At 35.4% G+C, this 21,921-nt stretch overlaps 1 protein-coding gene across 4 annotated transcripts in view; it reads left to right on the top strand.

The window, feature by feature from the left end:
* The first annotated feature begins 1,659 nt into the window (after nt 1-1,659).
* The window catches only part of MBIP (MAP3K12 binding inhibitory protein 1), a 33,354-nt gene continuing 13,092 nt past the window's right edge, over nt 1,660-21,921 (top strand). For 2 of the 4 annotated variants that reach the window (XM_024762090.1, XM_024762091.1), the window contains exons 1-7: nt 1,699-1,858; nt 5,491-5,610; nt 7,340-7,564; nt 7,653-7,749; nt 10,218-10,283; nt 10,524-10,676; nt 20,449-20,487. In XM_024762090.1, coding sequence (XP_024617858.1) covers nt 1,730-1,858; nt 5,491-5,610; nt 7,340-7,564; nt 7,653-7,749; nt 10,218-10,283; nt 10,524-10,676; nt 20,449-20,487 — 829 coding nt within the window. In that variant the 5' untranslated portion in view covers nt 1,699-1,729. Of the gene's footprint in view, nt 1,859-5,490; nt 5,611-7,339; nt 7,565-7,652; nt 7,750-10,217; nt 10,284-10,523; nt 10,677-14,429; nt 14,528-20,448; nt 20,488-21,921 lie in introns of all 4 variants that reach the window. The other 2 variants (XM_024762088.1, XM_024762089.1) reach the window with 2 other exon arrangements.

Consider the following 21,921-nt stretch of genomic DNA (forward strand, 5'->3'; position numbering starts at 1 on the left):
AAATCCACATCTTTTCAGCCTACAAACTCTTCTATTTAAATAAGTTCCAAAATGAAGGTAATAGGCATCAGGAAGGAGTAAGAAAAGTCCCTGGAAAGAAGAAATAATGCACAAAAGAGTTAAATTGCAAGTATTAGCTAAGTAAGCAATACTATAAGTGGAAGTCTGCGTATTGAAACAGAATCTTACAGAGAATTTATGTAGAGATCAAATGGCCATCAATTAATTCTATATTAGATGTTCAAGGGAACAAGTAAAACTTGAAATTTCAAAATCAGTGATGGCAAAGGAAAGAATGAGCAGTACCTTATTAAAGACGGTATTCTTATAATATACAAAGCAAGTTCCCAAATGTGTCTCATACCACTGGCCTGAATATTTGAAAAAAAAAAAAAAAAAAACAAACCTCACACCTAGATGAAAACAAATAATCTGAAACTAGTTGCTAATATGTTACAAAACAAAAACTTTTAGCTACTCCATTAGAATTATTCTCTAACAAGAGAACCAGAGGCAAAGAAAATTGCTAACATTGCAAAGAATCATGAATTTAGGTTAAATATGGGGATGAGTGGCTTGAAGGAGAAGGTTGCTCAATTTGGGATTAGATATTGTGAAATCTTTCTATGGACATCTCTAGACATAGGCTGGATTATAAACTGTATATCCTGCTGTGAACAAGGGAGCAGACAAGATTACTCAAGATCCTGTCGCCTGGTGATCTTTGGAAATGAAAGCCTAATTAACAGGCTCTCTAGAGGCAGGTCAAAGGCGTTCTTTTATCCCTACTGCCCTTAATCCCAGTTCCTTGATGCCTTATTCCTCCCCCTTTCATTCAGCGTACTCTAAAACAATACACATTGTGCAAGTTTCCACCTCTGCTTCTTTTACTGTAAGAGCATTAGACTACTGGAATTAAGAATTTTAAATCCCTCATCTCTAAACTGATATTTATTTTTTGCAAGTGTTTTGGAATAAAGTTTAACACTAAAAACTTTCTAAACTTTTCAATTGCACAACAAAATTTTTAATGTTAGACTCTGTAATACTACAAAGTCTTTCAAATATCTTTTACCAAAGTTATCTGATAAGTAATACTTTGTCAAAGTTCAATTTGGATTGATCTCTAATTTCAAATATTGTGTTGCATGCGATTGCTTACTTAGTTAAATTCCTGTTAGAATCATATTGACAGTGTTTCCCTTCTTTGAAACAGTTTTAGGATGAGCGTCTCTACCGTAGTACACAGGGAATAGCAACTGATTTACGAGTTTTAAAACCTGACAGAAGTATTTTGCAGATTTAAAGTAATTAATATCATTCCCTTGATGGTAAATGAGGCATAAAAGTTTTTTCTTGTTTTATGTCCTCTTCCTCGCATGAAAAATTAGTTATGATAACTAATTTATGTTAAATTAGCGATGTTAACTAACTAATGAGGGTTGAAGAAGCTAACCCTCATTCGATGACGACTCCAATCATTATCTGAAATACTGTAGCTAGCCTCACGCAGGTTCGCAGTCATCCGCTCAGAGTCCTCTGCGGAACCATGTAGCTGCACCTGATTGGTGCACGTGCTTGTCAGTCACATAGAGGGGGCGGGTGCTCAAAGCCCCGCTCTAAAAGAGACGCAGTGCTTTTACATCATCGCGCAGCGACCAAAGCAGGGGAGGGTGGGGTGGGTTGTGAGGGCTCTTCGGTGCTGGCGGGGGCGGCCTACGAAAGTGTCATGGCTACTGCCGCTGAGCTTAGTCGCCCGACCATCGGTGACAGGAGCCTAGAGCGGAGCTGCAGCCCCAGTCTCTCACAAGAGGTGGTCTGCGAAGTCTTTCGCTCCTTGCATACCCTGGCTGGACAAGTGAGTGGTGGTCTGTGGGAGTAGGGGTCTGGGAACCGTCTAGCCCCTCCCCCCTTTTTTCCTCGAGCGGAGGCAGGGGGCAGCGGAGGCCTGCCGGGTGTGGGACCCGGCGCGAGTAGCCGAGGCCGGGGGAGGAGCCTGGGCCCAGCCGTCTGCGGTCTGAGTGAGGATGGCCGCGCGGGTTAGTTCACGGCCGGTTGCAGGCTAGATTTCCTTGCAACTCTTCCCCCCAAGAGTGAGTGAGGCTAGTGTAAGTGAAAACCCGGCTCGGAGATGAACAGGCTTGGAGAGAATGGTTGCGGAGAAGCTTCTCTGAGGGTTTGGGAGGCGTCTGGCGCTCAGGCTCCTTTTACTTCCAGTTCATTCATTATAGAAATTGATAGGTTAGAACGGCCTGCGATTTCTGGAAAAGCTCTCTCTCCGCCTTTTTTGGGTGATTTCCTCTTATGAGTCATTTGCTTTTGTTTATTTCTTTTTTCCTTCTGGCCGTTGCTTGCATCTCTTCCCCTTTAAAACGGGGAGGAAGAGAAAAGGAATTAATCTAAACTACTCATAGCGTAAAGTTGGCTGAGTTATCCATGGTCGATACTGCTTGTATCACAACTGTTGTTTAATAATTTAGCTATTAACTAGTTTAACTGGCTGATAAATAGCTTTTGTAGAAATGTCATAATAAAATCGGGTTTAAATAAAGGTACTCCTTACACTCAAGTCACTATTTAGTTTCATGATGTAAAGTGCAAAGCAAATTTTAAATGAGAAACAACTTGAAAATGTTTGTCTGCTTTTAAAAAACAGATTTTTTTAATCTCAGGCGGAATTAGGCATTTATGTTGAAGATAATGGTAACTTACTTTATGAAAATAGAGCGTTTGATTTGTGAAAATTATTTTTAAAAGCCTTGGGTGAATGGAGAATCAGTCTCTTAAAACGTTATTTAAATATTTTTTAAAATCCTAATATTTGTTCTAACTTAAAAAGAGCATTACTCTAAGTTAAACATTCAGTTTGGTTTAATGGAACGATTATTAATAGAGTCGGCTAAAAGTTTTAAACTCACTTGTTTGTCAAGGACTTAAACTTTTTTTTTTAAGACTTGGGGACATATTATTTCAGTCTCAAGACTCAAGACCTGTAAATGGTTTAAAAGTTTGAGAACTTTCTATGGCGTGGACATTGGAACTTTAAGGTTTTTTTTTAATATCCTAATATCAAGATGAAAAAAGTTTATACTCACCTATAGTTTATGCAAGTTTTTTCCCCCCACTGATGAGATACTTTTTAAAAATAACATTAAGAAATAATTTAAACATTTCTTTTTGAAATAGTTTGTATACTGAATTTTAAAAACTCATTTAAAAATTTTAAACATTCAGATATTCTGTAGGTAAAAGTAGAGATGTGATTAAAATTTACTTATGTCACCTGTCAAAAATGTTTAGAGTAAATATTTGGTGAGTTTTCATGACAGAGTGAAAAGACCATTTATACAAGTGTCAAAAAATAAGATCATCTCATCAATTAAATGCTAGCCAACTTGGTAATACTCTCTGTATTTCGAGATGTATTGTTTAAAGAATTAAAGCCCGAGTACTATACTTATAAAATTGCCCTTGGTGGAAATCACTATTTCCTTTCAAAACAAGTTTAAGGAATTTTTTAAAATGTATGTTGTAAAATGCCTACTTCACTCTGTATAGTATCGTGTTATTAGCTCTCCTAATAGGAAACATAAAGTTGAATATTTAAAAAGTATTTTTTATCTCAGATTTCCAATTTTGTAATTTTAACTTTATTGCTTACCTCTGGTTGGTCCATTTTACCAAGCTGAAGAAATATTTATTGTTAGCTTGGATTTTCATATTAATTTAATAAAGTTTTTACTGAAATACATATTTTAAATAGGCCATATTAATGGCAGACTAATACATTTTTGAGTGAATGGTTTACAAGTTCTACAGTGTAAAAATAAATAGAATTCATATTACTAACAGGGAATTTGTTGAATAATAGTTGGATGTATTGGGATAGTTTTAAAGTTAATTTGTGACATTATTATGTGATTTTCTTAAAAGACCAAATATCTTTAACTGCACTTGAGAGCTTACATAATTCTGCTGAATTGAAATGAGAATATGATCCAAACATTAAATTTAATTTCTATAAGTTATTCTTTTCTCTAGAAAATTTGATGCTTTGCTTTGGTTGAGGATTTGCCTGCATTATCCCCAAACTGTATTCATAGATTTGTTATAATAGACTCTAGATCCCTTGAGAACTGTAACAGTATAGTAATAGTTTACTTCCATGCATAAGTTGTTGTCTAAGGAAATCTTTATAGGCATTAAATAAAGTAAATTAAGATTAATGTGGTTATCTTAATATAAAACCTTAGTTAAAATAATGTAAACCAGTTTTTGCCAGTGCAGCCTACACAAAACTTATTTGTTTACACTTGTCTAATATGGACTTTAAATATTTCTGGTCAAAGGGTGGTAAACTTCTGTCATATAGCGTTCATTCATATAGTGCCTTTTTTGGGAACTTTGGATCTTTTCGGTTCTATGTACATTGGTTTATCTTTTTGTTTTATTACAATCACAATTTATAAGATCTGTATTTGAACTAATGTAACACTTGTCTTTATTTTGTAGAAAACATGACTAATTTTAAATAAATGATTTTTGAAAAAATAATAGTTAACTTGATTCTGCGATGTAGTATATCCTTATAAACACGTGTCCCTAGAAAAGTTTACGGTGATTTACTTTTATTCACTCGAAAGACTAGAGATGGAGGCTTTCCCTCTAAAATCTTCACTCATTTTGATATTAATTTTATATTCAGGTTCTTGGTAGTTTCTGTATATACTATTATTGTAATAGGTCATGGATAGCCAATTTATAAGAAATTTTCATACAATGAGCCCTCATACTTTACTAGAAGATACTGTTTAGCAGTAAGTGTGGCCTTTCCATCCAGTCTCTGGCCATTTATTTCACTATTGTGGAAAAGTATTTGTTTTTCAATTTCAGGTTTCCGCAGCTAAGTAATAGTTTAATTTTTATTTGAAGTAGATAAACACATTGCTGTGTATCACTAGACTTTATAATATGTATGAATATAAATGTATGAATTGATTTTTAAATTGGTTAAAATTGAAAACAATAAAAATGTGATTCAGAAGACATCAGAGGAATGATATGTTTCAGTTATGTATTTATGTGCATATTTAACAGAAAGAAATGTGTATATCAGAACTTTTATAAAGGTACCTGCCCCCTCTGTTTAATTCTCTGAGCTAGAAGCAGTAGGATTCTGAGTAGGACAAGACTATTTTGACCCCTATCCAAAGTTTTTTAGATAATGAATTATCGTAAAAGATGGTCCCATTACACAGACCCAAGAACAGAATTAGAGTGAGGTGTCATTCTATTTTTTTATGAAAATTTCACATTTTTTGGCTTTTTAAAGTGGTAACTAGGTGTAGAGCATTTTTATGTCTGATTGAAAACTTGAAAACTTTGAGCTAAATGGTGTGTTATTCTATAGAAATCTTATTTTTGGACAATCCCATGTGTACAGCTTAATCTTGTAATTTTTTGTGATGTTGCTGGTTTGCCCCTTTGAAGCTTAACATCAGAGATGATGTGGTGAAAATTACAATCGATTGGAACAAGCTCCAGAGCCTCTCGGCATTCCAGCCTGCTTTGCTCTTTAGTGCACTTGAACAACACGTTTTATATTTACAGGTAAATTTCGTGTTAAAAATGTTAACTCGATATTGAGACTAGAAATTAATTGTAGTTAAATTGTAAGCTGTAGTATTTGTTAGTTCTATCTTAACACTGTATTAATAGTGGTATTAATAAAAGGTTACTTCGGCCAGATTGGATCCAAATCTGTTAATTTACATAGTGATCAGGACAATTACAGGAATATAGCCCAATAGGCTGATGTGGATGTGAAGATTGAAAATGCAGTTCTATTCAATTCTAGACTTGCACTGAAAATTCAATACAGTTGCATCTATGGTAGGTTATAATTAAGCAATAAGACACGGCAGGTGTGTGTCATGCTATGATAATGATTCCATGCCTTGGGTGAGTTTGGAGGCTCATGGAGTGCTTTCAGTGGTTCAAGAAGTGGCATTATCCCAGCTTGACACATCCTGGAGTGTCTATTGCAATTAAACAGTTTCAGCATAGTTTTTAAAAAGAAAGTAATTTCTGTGACATTAATGTCTCATCTTAGTAAGTAGCCAGTCACTATTTTATCGTCTTTTTCTTGAGTTTGAAATAATTCATCCTTTATATTAAGTCAACACTGAATTGTTAATTTATAATAGTATTGTTATATTTTTTAGTATTTCAGTTCAATAACAGTATTATGACCTTGCTAGTTTCCAATTGAACATCTTTGCAGTTACAATTGATGCAAGTTTGCAGTTTATCTCTAATCAAAGTATAAAATATGAAGTGTCGAAAAGTTTACTTCTATTAAGATGTTACAAGGATTCAGAAGAGTATTTGGTATAGCAAATAATGGAAGCAAAATTGTCGGTATGAAAAAATAATTGGAACACTGACGAGTGTTGGTATGTTTTGATTAATGGAGTAGACATTTAATTTTCAGTCCTCTATTCAGTGACTTTATGGGAAATTTTAACTCTGTTTCATGTTAAAAGTAATAGTTAACCCTAGTTTTAAAGGGCAGAAGCAATGAGCTATAGGACTCAATTGAGGCCTAATTGTGGATGGGTCTGGGCGGGGGGGAATGGGTAGTATAATTTACATTACACAACAGGGTTTTTTCCCCCTCTAGTATGGTGATAGGCATCTACCTCTTTTCAGCTATGGCTCTTGTTCGTTTTCTTTTTAAAAATTTAATTTCATGACCCAAGAAGATATCTTGTCATGTCAGGAGAAGCTTGAGTGTTCACTCAGCATAACACCTATATATTTCACGTCTATGCTCTCTCATTTACTTCGGCCAACTGCAGTTTCAAGTGGAGAATCTCCAGTGATATAGTGATAATACAGGGCTTTGCTGAGTGAGAGCACTGGCTCTCGTGTTAAGGAGGAAAAATACTAAGCCTTAGTATTCTGAGGAGGCATTTGAATGACATGTTAATTAAGTGGCATTGGTGCCAGAGGCTGAGGCTTTGATTTGGCACAAAATAAAAGATGAGTGACAGAATGACTCCCTCAAAGAAAATTTTAAATTTCCTCAGGTTTTCTCTTTCTTCTTTTCTTTCCTTTTTTTTTTTTTTAAACAGATTTATAGCAAATGATATTGGTCACAATAGCAGAGGACAGCACAAACACATGTGCTCCGATCTATGTATGATGTGCCAACCTTTTAAATTTAGTTAATTGATATTGAATATTGCCTTTACTTAGCAGAAATTTATATAAATATGGTAAATATGTGATTAATTTTGATCAGTTTGAACCTCAGCAGATGGAATTGTGTTCTCAGCCTTTTTTAGCAAAACTTCAGCCTCTGATTAAAGAGGAGAATACAACTGTTGTTGAAGAAATAGGAAAAACAGAAACAGGGAACAAGAATGAAGTAAATGCCAAATTTCCCATTGGAGACCTACAGGAGGAAGAAAAGCACAAAGATTGTGATTTGGGAGATGTGAAAAAGACACAGATCCATTTTGATCCAGAAGTAGTTCAAATAAAGGCTGGAAAAGCAGAAGTAAGAAGTTGGGTTTTGGGGGGGGGGGGGAGTATTTTTTTTAATCTTACTGTGTTTGAATTAAGACACACATGCTTATTGTTTGTAGATTGACAGACGAATATCTGCATTTATTGAAAGAAAGCAAGCTGAAATCAATGAAAACAACGTCAGGGAATTTTGCAATGTTATTGATTGTAATCAAGGTAACTACCTAGAAGAAGTTAATTTTTGTAGGATTTTAATGATCTTTCATTTGTTTTTTAAAATGAATAACATTAAGAACACAGTTTTTAATTATTTCACAGGTTTATCTGGAAACTAAGACAGCAGTATTTCCTTCTGTTTAATAATACAAAATGGTTTTCATCTTGGTTATCCAAAAATCAAATAAATGCTAACGTAAAAAGGCAAATGTTTACCACAGGTGTAAAGATTGTTTTAAAGTTCCTTCAGGAAATGAAGATAAAGTGTGGGTGGTAGGGTGTCTCAGTCTCACTAGTAAGAAGGTCTAAGCTATATAAATTTCAAGTCTCTAAAGGTATTTATGAAATTATGATATTAATACATGAAGTGAACTTAGTAAAGTTAATACTCCTCAAGAGGGAGCAGTTTTCTCACTACTCCTTAGCTGTTTGAAATGTTTTATGTCACGATAAAACCAATTTGTCAACAAGACTATGGTGTCTTATGCTTTTTTCCTTTCTCTCATAGTGCATACATTTGCTGTTTTTCATCAGATTCTCCTTTCCTCTCCACATGATTTTATAGTATATTTACAGATCTGCAGGTATGCTGCAGAATACAAAATTGCAAAGCACTAGCATAGATCATAGTCAGGCATCATAGTAATAATCAGAACAAGTAGTTCTTAGAAAAAATTATGGAGAAGCGTTCCTAATTGGAATGAACATTTTTCTTGTTGCCTCTAATATCTTGTGGCTGATTATTATGAACACAATTTTCAGATGAACCTAGAATTGACTCGTATCACACTGGTAACACTGATTCTCTTAATAATGAAATAATACAGGCTCAAGGTGGGTCCTAAATGCAGCCTTTTCTACTATTAACATTATACATACGTATCTCTAGATTTGGTATATTTTACTGTTAGCTTTTCAGAACAGGTTCAGCAGTGGCAAAATCTCAGGTACTACAATCCAACTGCAAGCTACCCATGAGAAAGCGTTTGTTGAAGGAGCAAGCACATGTATCACTAATGTTATTCCTCTGTTCTCCTTGCTAACTCTATTATTATAAACCACCAGGGGATAGAAATTGACAAGAATTGAAATGCTCAGCAGGATTCCTTAGCCCATTCAATCCCTTGCTGGCTCCAAACAGTGTTGGGAAGAATTGCTGTGGAGAGTGACTAGCACTTATACATTCACTATCTTCACACCATGCTGAATTTTTCTCTAATGGGTCAGTTAATCTATATATTTGGAATATAGTTCTGGAATGGATGATAGCTTCTTTTTTTAACCCTTAGCCCCATGAAATGGTAGAAAGAGAATGGAGAGGTGATGGCCATTTAAACATATTTTCAGGTGTTTCAAAAAGAAAAGAAAAAGAAAATGACTCTAGTATCTATATATAAAAGATAAGTGGGTTTGGAATTTTATTCACAGTTTGATGTGTCAGCAGAACTATCTTAAGGAAACTTAGACTGAAAAAATTCAGATGTATTGTAACGTGTTAGTGTGTTCCTTTTAATACCTCTCAATTGACCAAAATATAAGCAATGGGTTTTTTAAAAAATCAAATTCCCTAGGGAAAAAAAGAATTTTCCTTCATTATCTTTTACCATCCATTTTTATTACAAAATAATTAAGGGGAGTCTTAGGAAATTTACTGCAATGCATGGTTTTACTTAATGTCATTTTAAAGATTATTTTATAATATTTGAATTGTTTATATATTATGTTAATATCATTCCCACTTTCTCCCTTGGTTTATGATTTATTTGTTGATATATAACTTGAAAGAAACTATACTTTTCAGCTTAGAAGAAATTTGGAACGAAATTTCACATGGTATCATTTTTAAAATTGCGTTTTTTGAAAGGGGCAGTCTGGAAAGAGATAGATAGCTTTTGTGATTAGGGATTTTTTTTAGATGAGCACTGGAAATCTAGGAAAAGTATAAAAGTATGTGTTGTAGGTTTCAAGGTCTTTTTTGTGTGGCGTTCTGAAATAAAAATGTGTTAAAGGCATAATACTTTATATTACATGTTCACTAATATGATCAGTAATATCAAAAATGCTGTATTTTTTAAAAAGATATTTTAGTAAAAATACTGAGTTTTGTTTATTTCTATGTCTCTTTAGCTTAGAAATTTTAACTCTCTATAATATATAAATTATTTTCTCCAAAGGCCCAGATGGTTTTTAGGGATATTGGTATTCATTAAAAATTAAATTATGCCACCAAATGTTGAGGACTTTTCTATATATAAATCTGGAAATAGGTAACATTAGATATAAGTTTTAGAGAGTAAAGATCACTAAATTTTATCCTGTGCATGATAGTAATTTAATTACTGTTATTTAAAATGATATTCTCTGATTATGAGTAATATGTTAATATGCATTACTGAAGGGTTATCAAAATATCATACATTTGAAGTTAAGAATATATTTAAACTTATACTCATCTGAATTCTCCTTAGAAAATAGTTGTGCGAGAACTGATGCCGTTTTTACTCCTTACCCTGGGTTTAAAAGTCATGTAAAAGGTAAGTATCCATTGTATAATATCTTCATCACTGTCAGAAACTTATTCTAGATTATAAGCAAAATGGAATAGAAATCACTTTCCTATCTAAATTTTATTTATTTTAAAACAAATCAAAAACTCTTGCCTTTCTTTGTACTTGGGTTTGTGGTTATGAAAAGAACATCAAATACTGTTAAGGAGAGAGACTTTCTGATTTTTGAAATGTAAATTTAATAGGCTCAAAAGTTTCTTAATTTAGTTTCTAGAGTTGTGAATACATATGGACCACAGACTAGACCTGAAGGAATTCAAGGGTCAGGTCATAAACCTAACAGCATGCTCCGCGATTGTGGTAATCAGGCTGTAGAAGAACGACTACAAAACATTGAGGCTCACTTGCGATTGCAGACAGGTAAGCAGAGTGCTGGGCAGTGTCCTGTAATGTATCTTTGCAAGTGGTTAAAGAAATTCCGATTCATTTAGTCACCAGGTTTTCATTGAGCAGCTGTCATGTACGGAAAACATTGTTCTGATTGGTACAAAAATGAAGAAAGCATAGTCCCTGCTTTCAAGGAATTTACAGTTCATGTGTTTACGCCCTTCTTCCTCCTCTTACACTTCTCAACAATATCCTGACTCTCTCAGTTGATTAAAGTCATAGCTGAAAACTAATGTAGTTTTTTTCCTGCCATTAATTTCATAACCATGACCATCTCTCACTCGTATCCCCCACTGTGCTGGTAAAAAGTATTAATAAGTGTTACCCTGGCTCTTTAAGATCTTCCAGTGAGGATAAGCATATAAATAAATAAGTGCCATTGGGGACTAACATTTATTTATTAAGTGACTGACTAAATCCTAAGTGCCAGTCACTCTGAAAGTATTATACATATATCAACTCACTATTTAACAGCACCCTTGTGAGATGTTGGTGCTGTAATCATTGTCAGATAAAGGAACTGAAGTTTTCAGAGCAGCATGCCCAAGGTAGTAAGTGGCAACTAGAAATCAAACTTAGATCTTAACTGGCTGCAAAGCCTCAGTCTCCCTCCCGATTTAGTCACCAGATCCTGTTGATTCTATCTTCTAAATATCTGCAAAAAGCACAGAGGCGGGCTTCCCTGGTGGCGCAGTGGTTGAGAGTCCGCCTGCCGATGCAGGGGACACGGGTTCGTGCCCCGGTCCGGGAAGATCCCACATGCCGCGGAGCGGCTGGGCCCGTGAGCCATGGCCGCTGAGCCTGCGCGCCGGGAGCCTGTGCTCCGCGGCAGGAGAGGCCACAACAGTGAGAGGCCCGCGAAAAATACGGTTCAGGGAATTTCTGAGTCCAGTCTATCTGGTGTATTTGTGGATGAAGGGAGAAGATGATAAGAGAATGAGTAAATCTTTGAGGATAGTAAGAGATTAGCATTAAAATTAACTCCCTTTCTCAGAACTAGATGCATTTACAATACAAACTATAACAGGATTGACTGGTTTATTAAATCTAATAGTGTCAAGTAGTTAATTTTGAAAAGTATCTGTTGAATGCCTACTATACACCAAGCACTGTTTTAGACAGGAGGGACACTGAGATGTAGTCACAGTTTCTGGCGTCAAGGACTTTATAATCTGTTTGGGAGAAAGATTAATAGCAAAGGGGGATGTTAAAGGGGCTGTGAGGGAAGGGTGTGGTGGGGCACAAGGAGCCTCCATGTGAAGAGATTCAGGCAGTGCTTTGTTGACCCAGTGAAGCTTGAAATGGTTCTTGAAAGGTAGGGAGGTGAGGCAGAGGATGTTCTAGGTAAAGGGAGCAGCAAGAGGAAAGTCAGGTGAGTAAGTTATTCATTTTACTTTATTCGAAAGCAAGAACAACCAAGATCCTAAACTTTAAAAATTCTCAAAAAAATCCCCCCATATTTCTAGAGTTTTTATATTTAACAAGTTGATACTTTTGATATGAATATTTATCCATATTCTTTAATTGCATAACGATTGTTTAATCATGTATTTGTTCATTCAGTAAATATTGAGCACCTGTTCAGTCTATGCACTGATGCTTCCTAGGTTTGTTTAGTGTACAACCTGCACAGCCATACCCAATGAACAAAACATAAAATTCTGCCCTCTAAGAGCTTACATTAGAGTGGAGAAACAGGCAGTGAATAAGCAAAATACACAGAATGTCAGGGGGTAGTAATGGTTTGGAGAAAAATAAGGGAAAAAAGATAGGGAGGGAGTGCTAGGTAGGGGGAAGTGGTAGTACTGGTATTTTTTAAAGTGTGGTCAGAGAAGGCCTTACCGATATGGTAACTTTTGAGCCAAGACCTGAAGTTGGCAAGTGCAAGCCTTGTGAATATAGAGGTAGAGAGAATCACAAGTGCTAAAGTTGTAAGAGTACTTGGCCTAGTTGAATAACAGAAAAATGGCTGAAATGGTATGAATGTGGGGAGAATGTCCAAATTGTATAGGATCTTGTAGACTATTGTAAAGGCTTTGGTTTTTAATCTGAGTGAAATGTGAAGGTGTTGGAAGGTTTTGAGCAGAGAACTAACACTATCTGAATTGCATTTTAAAAGGGTTGCTGGCAGCTGTGTTGCGAACAGACTTTATGTGTGCAAGGCAGAAACAAGAAGACCAGTTTGGAGGTTGTGATAATCCAGGGAGAGGTGGTGGTGGTCTAGACCAGAATGTTTACATTGGAGGTGCTAAGAAATGGAAGGATTTGGGATATAATCATAATCTTGAAATTTGAGTAACCTTAATTTTACCATACCCCTGCCTAGAAAGTTTGTTAGTTAAGAATTATGGTATTTTAAAGGAACCTGCGTACTGTTCTCCATAGTGGCTGTATCAATTTACATTCCCACCAACAGTGCAAGAGGGTTCCCTTTTCTCCACACCCTCTCCAGCATTTATTGTTTGTAGATTTTTTGATGATGGCCATTCTGACTGGTGTGAGGTGATACCTAATTGCAGTTTTGATTTGCATTTCTCTAAAGATTAGTGATGTTGAGCATCCTTTCTACCATATGACCCAGCAATCCCACTACTGGGCATAAACCCTGAGAAAACCATAATTCAAAAAGAGACATGTACCACAATGTTCATGGCAGCACTATATACAATAGCCAGGACATGGAAGCAACCTAAGTGTTCATCGACAGATGAATGGATAAAGAAAATGTGGCACATATATACAATGGAATATTAGCCATAAAAAGAAATGAAATTGAGTTATTTGTAGTGAGGTAGATGGACCTAGAGTCTGTCGTACAGAGTGAAGTAAGTCAGAGAAATACAAATACCGTATGCTAACACATGTATACGGAATCTAAAAAAAAAACTGGTTCTGATGAACCTAGGGGCAGGACAGGAATAAAGACGCAGACATAGAGAATGGACTTGAGGACACGGGGAGGGGGAAGGGTAAGCTGGGATGAAGTGAGAGAGTGGCATGGACTTATATACACTACTGAATGTGAAATAGATAGCTAGTGGGAAGCAGCCACAGAGCACAGGGAGATCAGCTCGGTACTTTGTGTCCACCTGGAGGGGTGGGATAGGGAGGGTTGGGAGGGAGACGCAAGAGGGAGGAGATATGGGGATATATGTATACGTATAGCTGATTCATTTTGTTATACAGCAGAAACTAACAACATTTTAAGGCAGTTATACTCCAATAAAGATGTTAAAAAAAAAATTATGGTAAAGCTCCTTTTAAATGGTCTTCTGGGTTAAAGGAGAAAATATGGCATGTAAGGAGAAGTATAAATTGAAGAAAATGATACGACATATTACAACCACTGAATTGAATTGTCAGTTGTCACTATGCATTTTCCTCCTCCTAAACAACTGTCAGAGTCTGTCAGAGATACAAGTTGTTCTATACAGGAACTATTCAATGTCTTGTAAAATGAATTTAACATAAAACAAAATGCCTAGCAACATAGGAAGCATAAATGGGGCTTGGGGAGAAGTGTAGTATAATAATATATCCCATAGAGTATATTATGAAAATGTTTGCTAAAGATTTCATTCTGTCTTCCTCTTGTTAACTTATTTTCTTAAGTTTAAATAATTCCCATTCTTTTGCATAAGTGTCTTTGAATGGTATTTTAAGAATAAAAATTGTAAGAAGAAAGAATTATCCATAGTATCTCAGAATTTTTTTAAATGTATTTAGGTGGTCCGGTGCCAAGAGACATTTATCAGAGAATTAAAAAACTTGAGGACAGAATCCTTGAATTGGAAGGCATTTCTCCTGAATATTTTCAATCTGTAGTAAGTATAAGTGTCTGCAAGAAATAAATGTTATTTTAGGATTCATTATCACATAATTCACTCATCGATCTGCTGTGTGCAAAACACTGTTTTAATAGTTCAGTGATGAATGAACGTAGTTCTGAGTAAAGAGTTACCTCGTTCTTTAAAGATTGTGATTTTGAATATTGTATTATAGACTCAATTTTTTTTAAAGGGTTACTTTTATGGTACATTACCCAAATTCTCAAACTTAAGCCATTTTTGTGGCATAATAAATCAGCCTGAATACTGGTGAGCCCTGTCACTCTGAACTTGCTATCTTGTAAAACAAAGACTCCCTCTGGAACCTTGTTCTCTGTTGTCCCTTCTGTCTCTCTAATCTCTCACTCTCCACAGACTCCTTCCCTCAGCTCATACACGTTTACATTTCTCCCCCATACGAAACAAACACACACCTCAATCTGCCACCCTACCTTTTTCTTTACCCTAACCACTAGACTTTCTGAAAGACTAGTCTATATTTGTTTAATTTCTCAATTCTAGCATTTATTTATTCATTCATTCTTATCCCTTTTACCAAGGACAGTAGAAAACAATTTGTGCTGATAAGCATCTTCTTTGTCATATCAGCATGTTTCAGACAAGCCATTCTGAGCTCCTTGTGTTAATTTCCTCAGTCTTCTGGGGTGATTGTACATAACAACTGCCTTTTCTGAGGCTTAGTGTTTGTTTGTTTGTTCTAAAGCAGTGCCATATTAGAAGGAACTAAAGTTAAAGTGAACAAAATTTTTAAATTTACTAAATTTTTAATAAAATTTACTGAAACTCCTGTTTCTGAAATATTATGTAAGATAGCTCAGTTAGCATGGATCATTATAAGTCATTGGTGAAAGTGCGCTTAGAATTATTTTAGGAATAACAGCAATCTTTCCAGTTTCAAATTGGTATTAGAGTAAGGTACAAAGGTAGGAATATTTCCAGATGAAGAAGGCAAGTTGAATAACCAAAGTGAGTAGTGAATCTTAAAGCTCAATAATTTAGAGACGTTTAGTGATTCACTTCCCTCAAATATAAAATGATGTCTATTAAAGTACTGAGGGCTGAAGCAAGGATTAAATGAAATAATACCAGTCAAGCACCTAGCCTGCTGTCTAGCACATGGTAAAACCTCAGTAAATATTAGCATTTATTTAATTTCAGAAACCATCTATGAAGTAGCTGTATAAACATGGATAAGTCATACAATTACAATATATCTTTAATTTTAGAAGACTTGTTGGTTGTTTTACATAATTAAAAAGGTCTTTCCACTTTTAGAATTATTCATAGTATCTTCCTAGAAAACTTCATAGAGATTGTATGCCTTTTCCTACAATATACCATAAGTTTTTCCCATTCAAGCTGCCTTCATTAAGAAATCCCTAGGCAGATTATTTTTTCTCGTTCAATTTCATACCTTGTTAATATAATTCTTGTTAACAGTAGGACTGATCTTATAAGAGAGTATCGTAGTAGTAGATGCCTCAAGTGAGATCTTGCCCCATCATTTATCTTTTCTCTCTGATTCTGATTTTAAAAGCTTAACATACACCTATTACTAAATTTAGTTAACAAAAGAACAAGCCCTTTAAATCATAATCTTATATGGGGGGATCCATTTTACACAGGATAGAATGTTTAGAATGTTTGATTAAGGAGGTAGAAGTAGATTGTAGAGGACCTTAAATGCTGTCCCCAGAAGTTTAAAGTTTAAATGCTATTGAAATCATTTGAGCAGGGAAGGGACTTGTGCAAGTGATATCTAGAAGATTTATCTATTACTGTTCTGGGAAATATATGAAAAGGGAGAGACTGAAAATAAGGAGACAGTATTATACTAGTTTAGATGTGAACTGAGATCCTGAAACAAGGACATGAGAGTGAGAATAGAAAGGATTAGTGCCATAGACAGTAGTAAAGAAAGGTTGGCAAATATTGATAATTGATTGAATATGGAAAGAGACATGGAGCAAGAATGAGTCCAGTTTCTGGTTGGAAAAATGATACCATCATTGGTAGAAATAAAATCTGGAGAGAGAGATTTTTGGGTGAAATGTGAACTTAGAGTCATAGCAGGCTATGCAGATAGAAATATCGGGTAAGCTTTTCAAAATGTAGGACTTACACTTGAGATAGTTGGGAGAGACAGTGTAGAGGTGAGAACATAGAATTGGTAAGAACACTGAGACTTTCAGAGGCCTAAGGTCTGAAACTAACTTCAGGGGCAGGAAGTGTGATAAATGTAAACAGGATTGGCATGGATGTGTTGGGTTGTCATATCTGTAACAAAACTAGTGCTTTAAAAGAATAGTTCCAAATATATTAACCTATATTTGATTAGAAGGATCACTTCTGGATTAGTATCGGAAATGACATACACAAATTAATACTGAGCAACAAGCACAAACCACTGACAATGGTTTAAACATTCAGATTGACTCTGTCCTTAAGGCCTATGAATATGTATGGTACAGACCCAAAGGCAAAGATTTCATACCCACCCTTCCATAACAGATGAATGTGCCATCTCTAGGAGCTGCGCTTCTTGCTCAGAATGGAGCCAGCTCTAGGATTGTCCTTGCACGTGAGAGGAGATGAACACACACCCTGCAGACGACATAGCACATTATTCACCGCTCTTACCTTCCTCTTGCTGGGAGTACACGCATGGCAATTGCATAGTTTTACGTATCTATTCCTCAGAAGTCTATGGAAAAGACTAGATATGTAGCTTCTAAAGTTAGAAAGCAAGGGAAGATTGAGCCTATTAAATTTCCTAAGGATTGAACTTTTGTTAGAAATTGAATTTATGAAAAGTTTTTAACTGAAATGTGTCTAATCCAGGTTCACATGTAGATGAATTCTAAACACAGTTGGATAGAGATTATCTTGGGTAACCTTGAAGCACAGCATATGAAAAGAGAAACATTAACAGAAAAAAGATATAAATTGTATTTGGTTCCTAAAAAAAACCTAGATTATGTAAAATTCTTTTCATTTATGAAACAGACATAAAATTCAAAAAAAAGTTAATGTATATAAAGCACGAATTACAACAAAGTTAGTATTTGTTGCACGTTTTAAGATCTTTACCCATCACATTCAACATGGAAAAATTTGAATGTGGTGATGTTTTAAAAATTTTAAGGGCATTGCTTAACAGACCATTTAAAAGATACAATTTTATGAGTATTTCCAGAGAATTACTTACTGATTTTAAATTATGACCCTTGAAAACAGTAAGTGTAATGTTCTTCACAGGTACATTTCCATAGCACTTTGTTCATTTTATAGCACTTATGACTTATATGTTTACACATCTATTTTTCACACTATGTTTTCAGCCTCTGAAGGGCAGGAACTGTGTCTTGTTCGTCTTTGAACACAGAGTGTAGTAGGCATGGAATAAATGTGCGAATGAATGGATAGGACCTGGCTGATAGTTAATTATTGGACTTTTAAGGTATGTTAACTTTGTTCGAAAGCACTGACTAGGTGGAATCTTAACTCTAGTCTGTAATGGTTAAGTCCCGGTTCTAAAGGGGAGCGTGGGAAGAAGGAGCCCTGAAGGCCACGTCAACTTCATGCATGCAGGCCGTTTACACGTGAAGGTCATGGTGGGCCTGTAGCATGAGGTGAACAAGTGGGTCTGGCTGGAAAATTAAATTGCAAACACATTTTGGAGGGCCTTGAAGGTCACATTAACCTGTTTGTAATTCCAGTGTCATTGGGGCACAGTTAAGTCTTTGCGAAAGAAACCTAGAATGGGTTTCTGTCTGGTGACATTGTGAAGTTGTGAGTTGGAGAGAGTTCGGAGTCAAAGAAAGTAGTTTAGGAAACATGTCATTGTCCATACCAGGGAGAAATGAAGGTCTGAATCAGGGCAGTGGGACTAGAAGGGAAGAAACATTTAAGGCACTCCATCTGTAACCCTTTGCAATTGGTTACCCTTTAAAACTGATTAGAAGTAAGGAAGGGGGTTGGTCATGAAAAAGGCCTCCTTACCACTGAGTTTTCTTAGAGCATGGGTTTTCTGAACCTCATGTATGTGTTTAATCACCTTCTCTTTGGGACACAGGCATTATAAATGTAGCTATAAATTACCTGCTAACTTAAAATAGTGGGAGAGTAGAGACAATTTTTAATTATCTCTGTCCAGCTGTTTAGTGTGTTGTGCTCTCAAATATTTTCTCTCAGGTACCAAGACTTGTTAAAATTTCTGCCTTTTACATTGAGATTTCCTTGTACCCAAACAGAATAAATGTTAAAGCTGGTCCAGTGTATCCACAACAGATATGTTTCTAAGTGTTCAGCCTGTTGAAATATTCTGATCAGACCTAAAATAAGCCCCCAAAGGCCACATTGTACTGTTTTTAAGTCATTGAACCACTGATGTCCTTGTTCTGATACTTCTCACTTTGGTTTCATGATACATTAATAATCTGATTGCTCAATGACATGGAAACTGTCCATATTTTACAGATTAAGCTGTTAGGAAAACAAGGGGAAGTATATTTTCATCAGGGTGTAAAAAACCACCTTGTGGGAAGGTAGGTGACTGAGTAGTGACCAAATTAAACATTAAGCCCTTACCTGCCCATAGGCCCCACCACAGGTATCCAGCTCAGTTTGGCACAGGAAGGAGCATGTTTATATAGGCACTTTCTTCCCCATATTTAATAATTCCAACACTTAACTGATTTCCCACTTATTATAAACTACTGATAAGAGGCATACCTCAGTATTCTTTGAAAATAGCTTTTGACACAAAGGAAAATCAGGATTTTTACTTTCTCTTGTAAATCTCAGTGGTCACAAACGTTCAAGAGAAAATTTTGCCACCTATGTTGACAGTTTCTTTGTCAGATGTACTAATATACTAATTTGCCATTCAAGAGCTTGTGGTTCTGTGAAACTAAGAACAAAGTCTAGAAATAATTCATTAGGTCAGGGTTTAAAAAACACAGCAGTGTGTTGGTGAGAATGTTATCAGCTTCAAGTAATGGAAGTTCATACTCAAACTGGTTCTAACAGTATGGAAATAATCTTATAAAATGTGAAGTTCAGCAGAATGCAGTCTTCAGGGTAAATTGATTTACTGGGCTAAATCATGATTGTCAAAGAACTGAGCTCTTTCCCCTCTCAGCTCTGCTTGGTGTTGGCTCTTTCCCCAGGCAGATGGCAAGATAGCTACAGTGCTTTCTGGTGTCCTAACCAGATAACAGCAGTGTCCAGAAGAACTGCCTCCTTTGAGGGCTTTCTCTTAGAAGTGAGGAAGTTTCTTCCAGAAGTTCTCCCCCTAATCCCCAGCTGACTCTCCTTAATTATTGGCCAGAATTGGGCCCATGCCCATTTTGGTCACTGACAAGACCAGTGGGGTGGAATCAGTATTCCTCTGAGTCACATAGAGGAACAGCAGACAGCTGCTCACTTAGACAACCACAGTGTCCCTTATAGTCAATCAAGGGTGTGTGTGTATGTGTGTGTTTTCACCCCTTTGCCTGGTATTCTAAATTCTGTTTCCCTCTGTCTCTTGCTGCTTCACTTGTTCAATATCCTGGGATAGAAATGTTAAAGAAAGGAAACTAAGTAGGAAATCCACAGAGCACCTCTTTCCACAATCACTCAGCCTCATTAGAAGCTGGGAATTAATAGGAAAGTGTGTGTAGTCAGGGACAAGCATGTTGCTGTGATGTTACTATTATATACTTTTAATACCATCTCTGGAGGGTAACTTCCAAAGTAGAAAAAGGCAGATATTAGTTACAGATAGTGCTAGGTGAGTTCGTGGGCTTTATTTCTGCCAGGGTTCTCCTTATTTTGTTCACTATTCTATAAAGGAAAATAGTTTAGATTTTTCTAAGCATTGATTACTTATTATTTTTTTACTTTTAATCTAGAACTTTTCTGGAAAAAGAAGAAAAGTTCAACCACCTCAAGTAAGTTACTACATTTTTATTTTGTTTCTGAAATAGTTTGATTGGTTTTATACCTTTCTTATTAATAAAAGTTTCTACTGTGGTTGTGGACTTGTTTGTGGATTTAAGGACTGAAAAAAAAAAGAGCAACAGAAATTAATGTGTTGAATTAGAGAAATAATTTTATTTTAAGCATGTGGAATGACTCAGATGGGCCAAATAAGTATTAAAATCTATCCAGATGTTAATTGTAGAAGAAAATATCAGTTACAAAATGCTGAAAAATAATAAATGCTCAAGTAATTTAAATCTCATCCCTTCCCTTCCGCCCCATTTTTTGATTGAGATGTTTGTTTTTTGCTGTTGAGTTGTGAGAGCTGTTTATATATTTTGAATATTAATCCCTTATCAGTCATATCATTTGCAAATATTTTCTCCCATTCAGTAGGTCTTTTCATTTAGTTGATGGTTTCCTTTCCTGTGCAAAAGCTTTTAAGTTTAATAGAGCCTTATTTATTTTTGCTTTTATTTCCTTTGTTTTAGGAGACAGATCCAAAAAATTATTGCTATGATTTATATCAGAATGTTCCACCTATGTTTTCCTCTAAAAGTTGTATGGTTTCCTGTCTTACATTTAGGTCTTTAATACATTTGGAGTTTATTTTTGTATATGGTGTTAGAGAATGTCCTAATTTCATTCTTTTACATGTATCTGTCCAATTTTCCCAGCACTACTTATCAAAGAGGCTGTCTTTTCTCCATTGTAAAATCTTGCCTCCTTTGTTGTAGATTAATTGACCATAGGTGTGTGGGTTTATTTCTGGGCTTTCTATTCTGTTCCACTGATCTACGTGTCTGTTTTTTGCGCCAGTACTATACTGTTTTGATTACTGTAGCTTTGTAGTACAGTCTGAAGTCATAGAGCCTGATTTCTCCAGCTCTGTTGTTTGGCTGTTCAGTCTTTTGTGGTTTCATACAAATTTTAAGATTATTCGTTTTAGTTCTGTGAAAAATGCCATTGGTATTTTGATAGGGATTGCATTGAATCTGTAGATTGCCTTGTAATATGGTTTTTTTAACAATATTAATTCTTTTAATCCATGAACACGGTATATCTTTCCATCTGTGTTGTTTTCAGTTCCTTTCATCAGTGTCTTATAGTTTTCTTAAGTACAAGTCTTTTACCTCAGGTAGGTTTATTCCTAGGTATTTTCTTCTTTTTGATAGAATTGTTTCCTTAATTTCTTTCTAATAATTCATTGTTAATATGTAGAATTCAACAGATTTATATATATTAGTTTTGTATCCTGCAACTTTACCAAATTCATTGATTAGCTCTGGTAGTTTTTTGGTGGCATCCATAGGATTTTCTGTGTATAGTGTCATGTCATCTGCAAACAGTGACAATTTTACTTCTTCCTTTCCACTTTGGATTCCTTTTCTTTCTTTTTTTTT

Source organism: Neophocaena asiaeorientalis, unplaced genomic scaffold, assembly GCF_003031525.2.
Source record: "Neophocaena asiaeorientalis asiaeorientalis breed wild unplaced genomic scaffold, Neophocaena_asiaeorientalis_V1.1 scaffold190, whole genome shotgun sequence".
NCBI classification, from domain to species: Eukaryota; Metazoa; Chordata; class Mammalia; order Artiodactyla; family Phocoenidae; genus Neophocaena; species Neophocaena asiaeorientalis.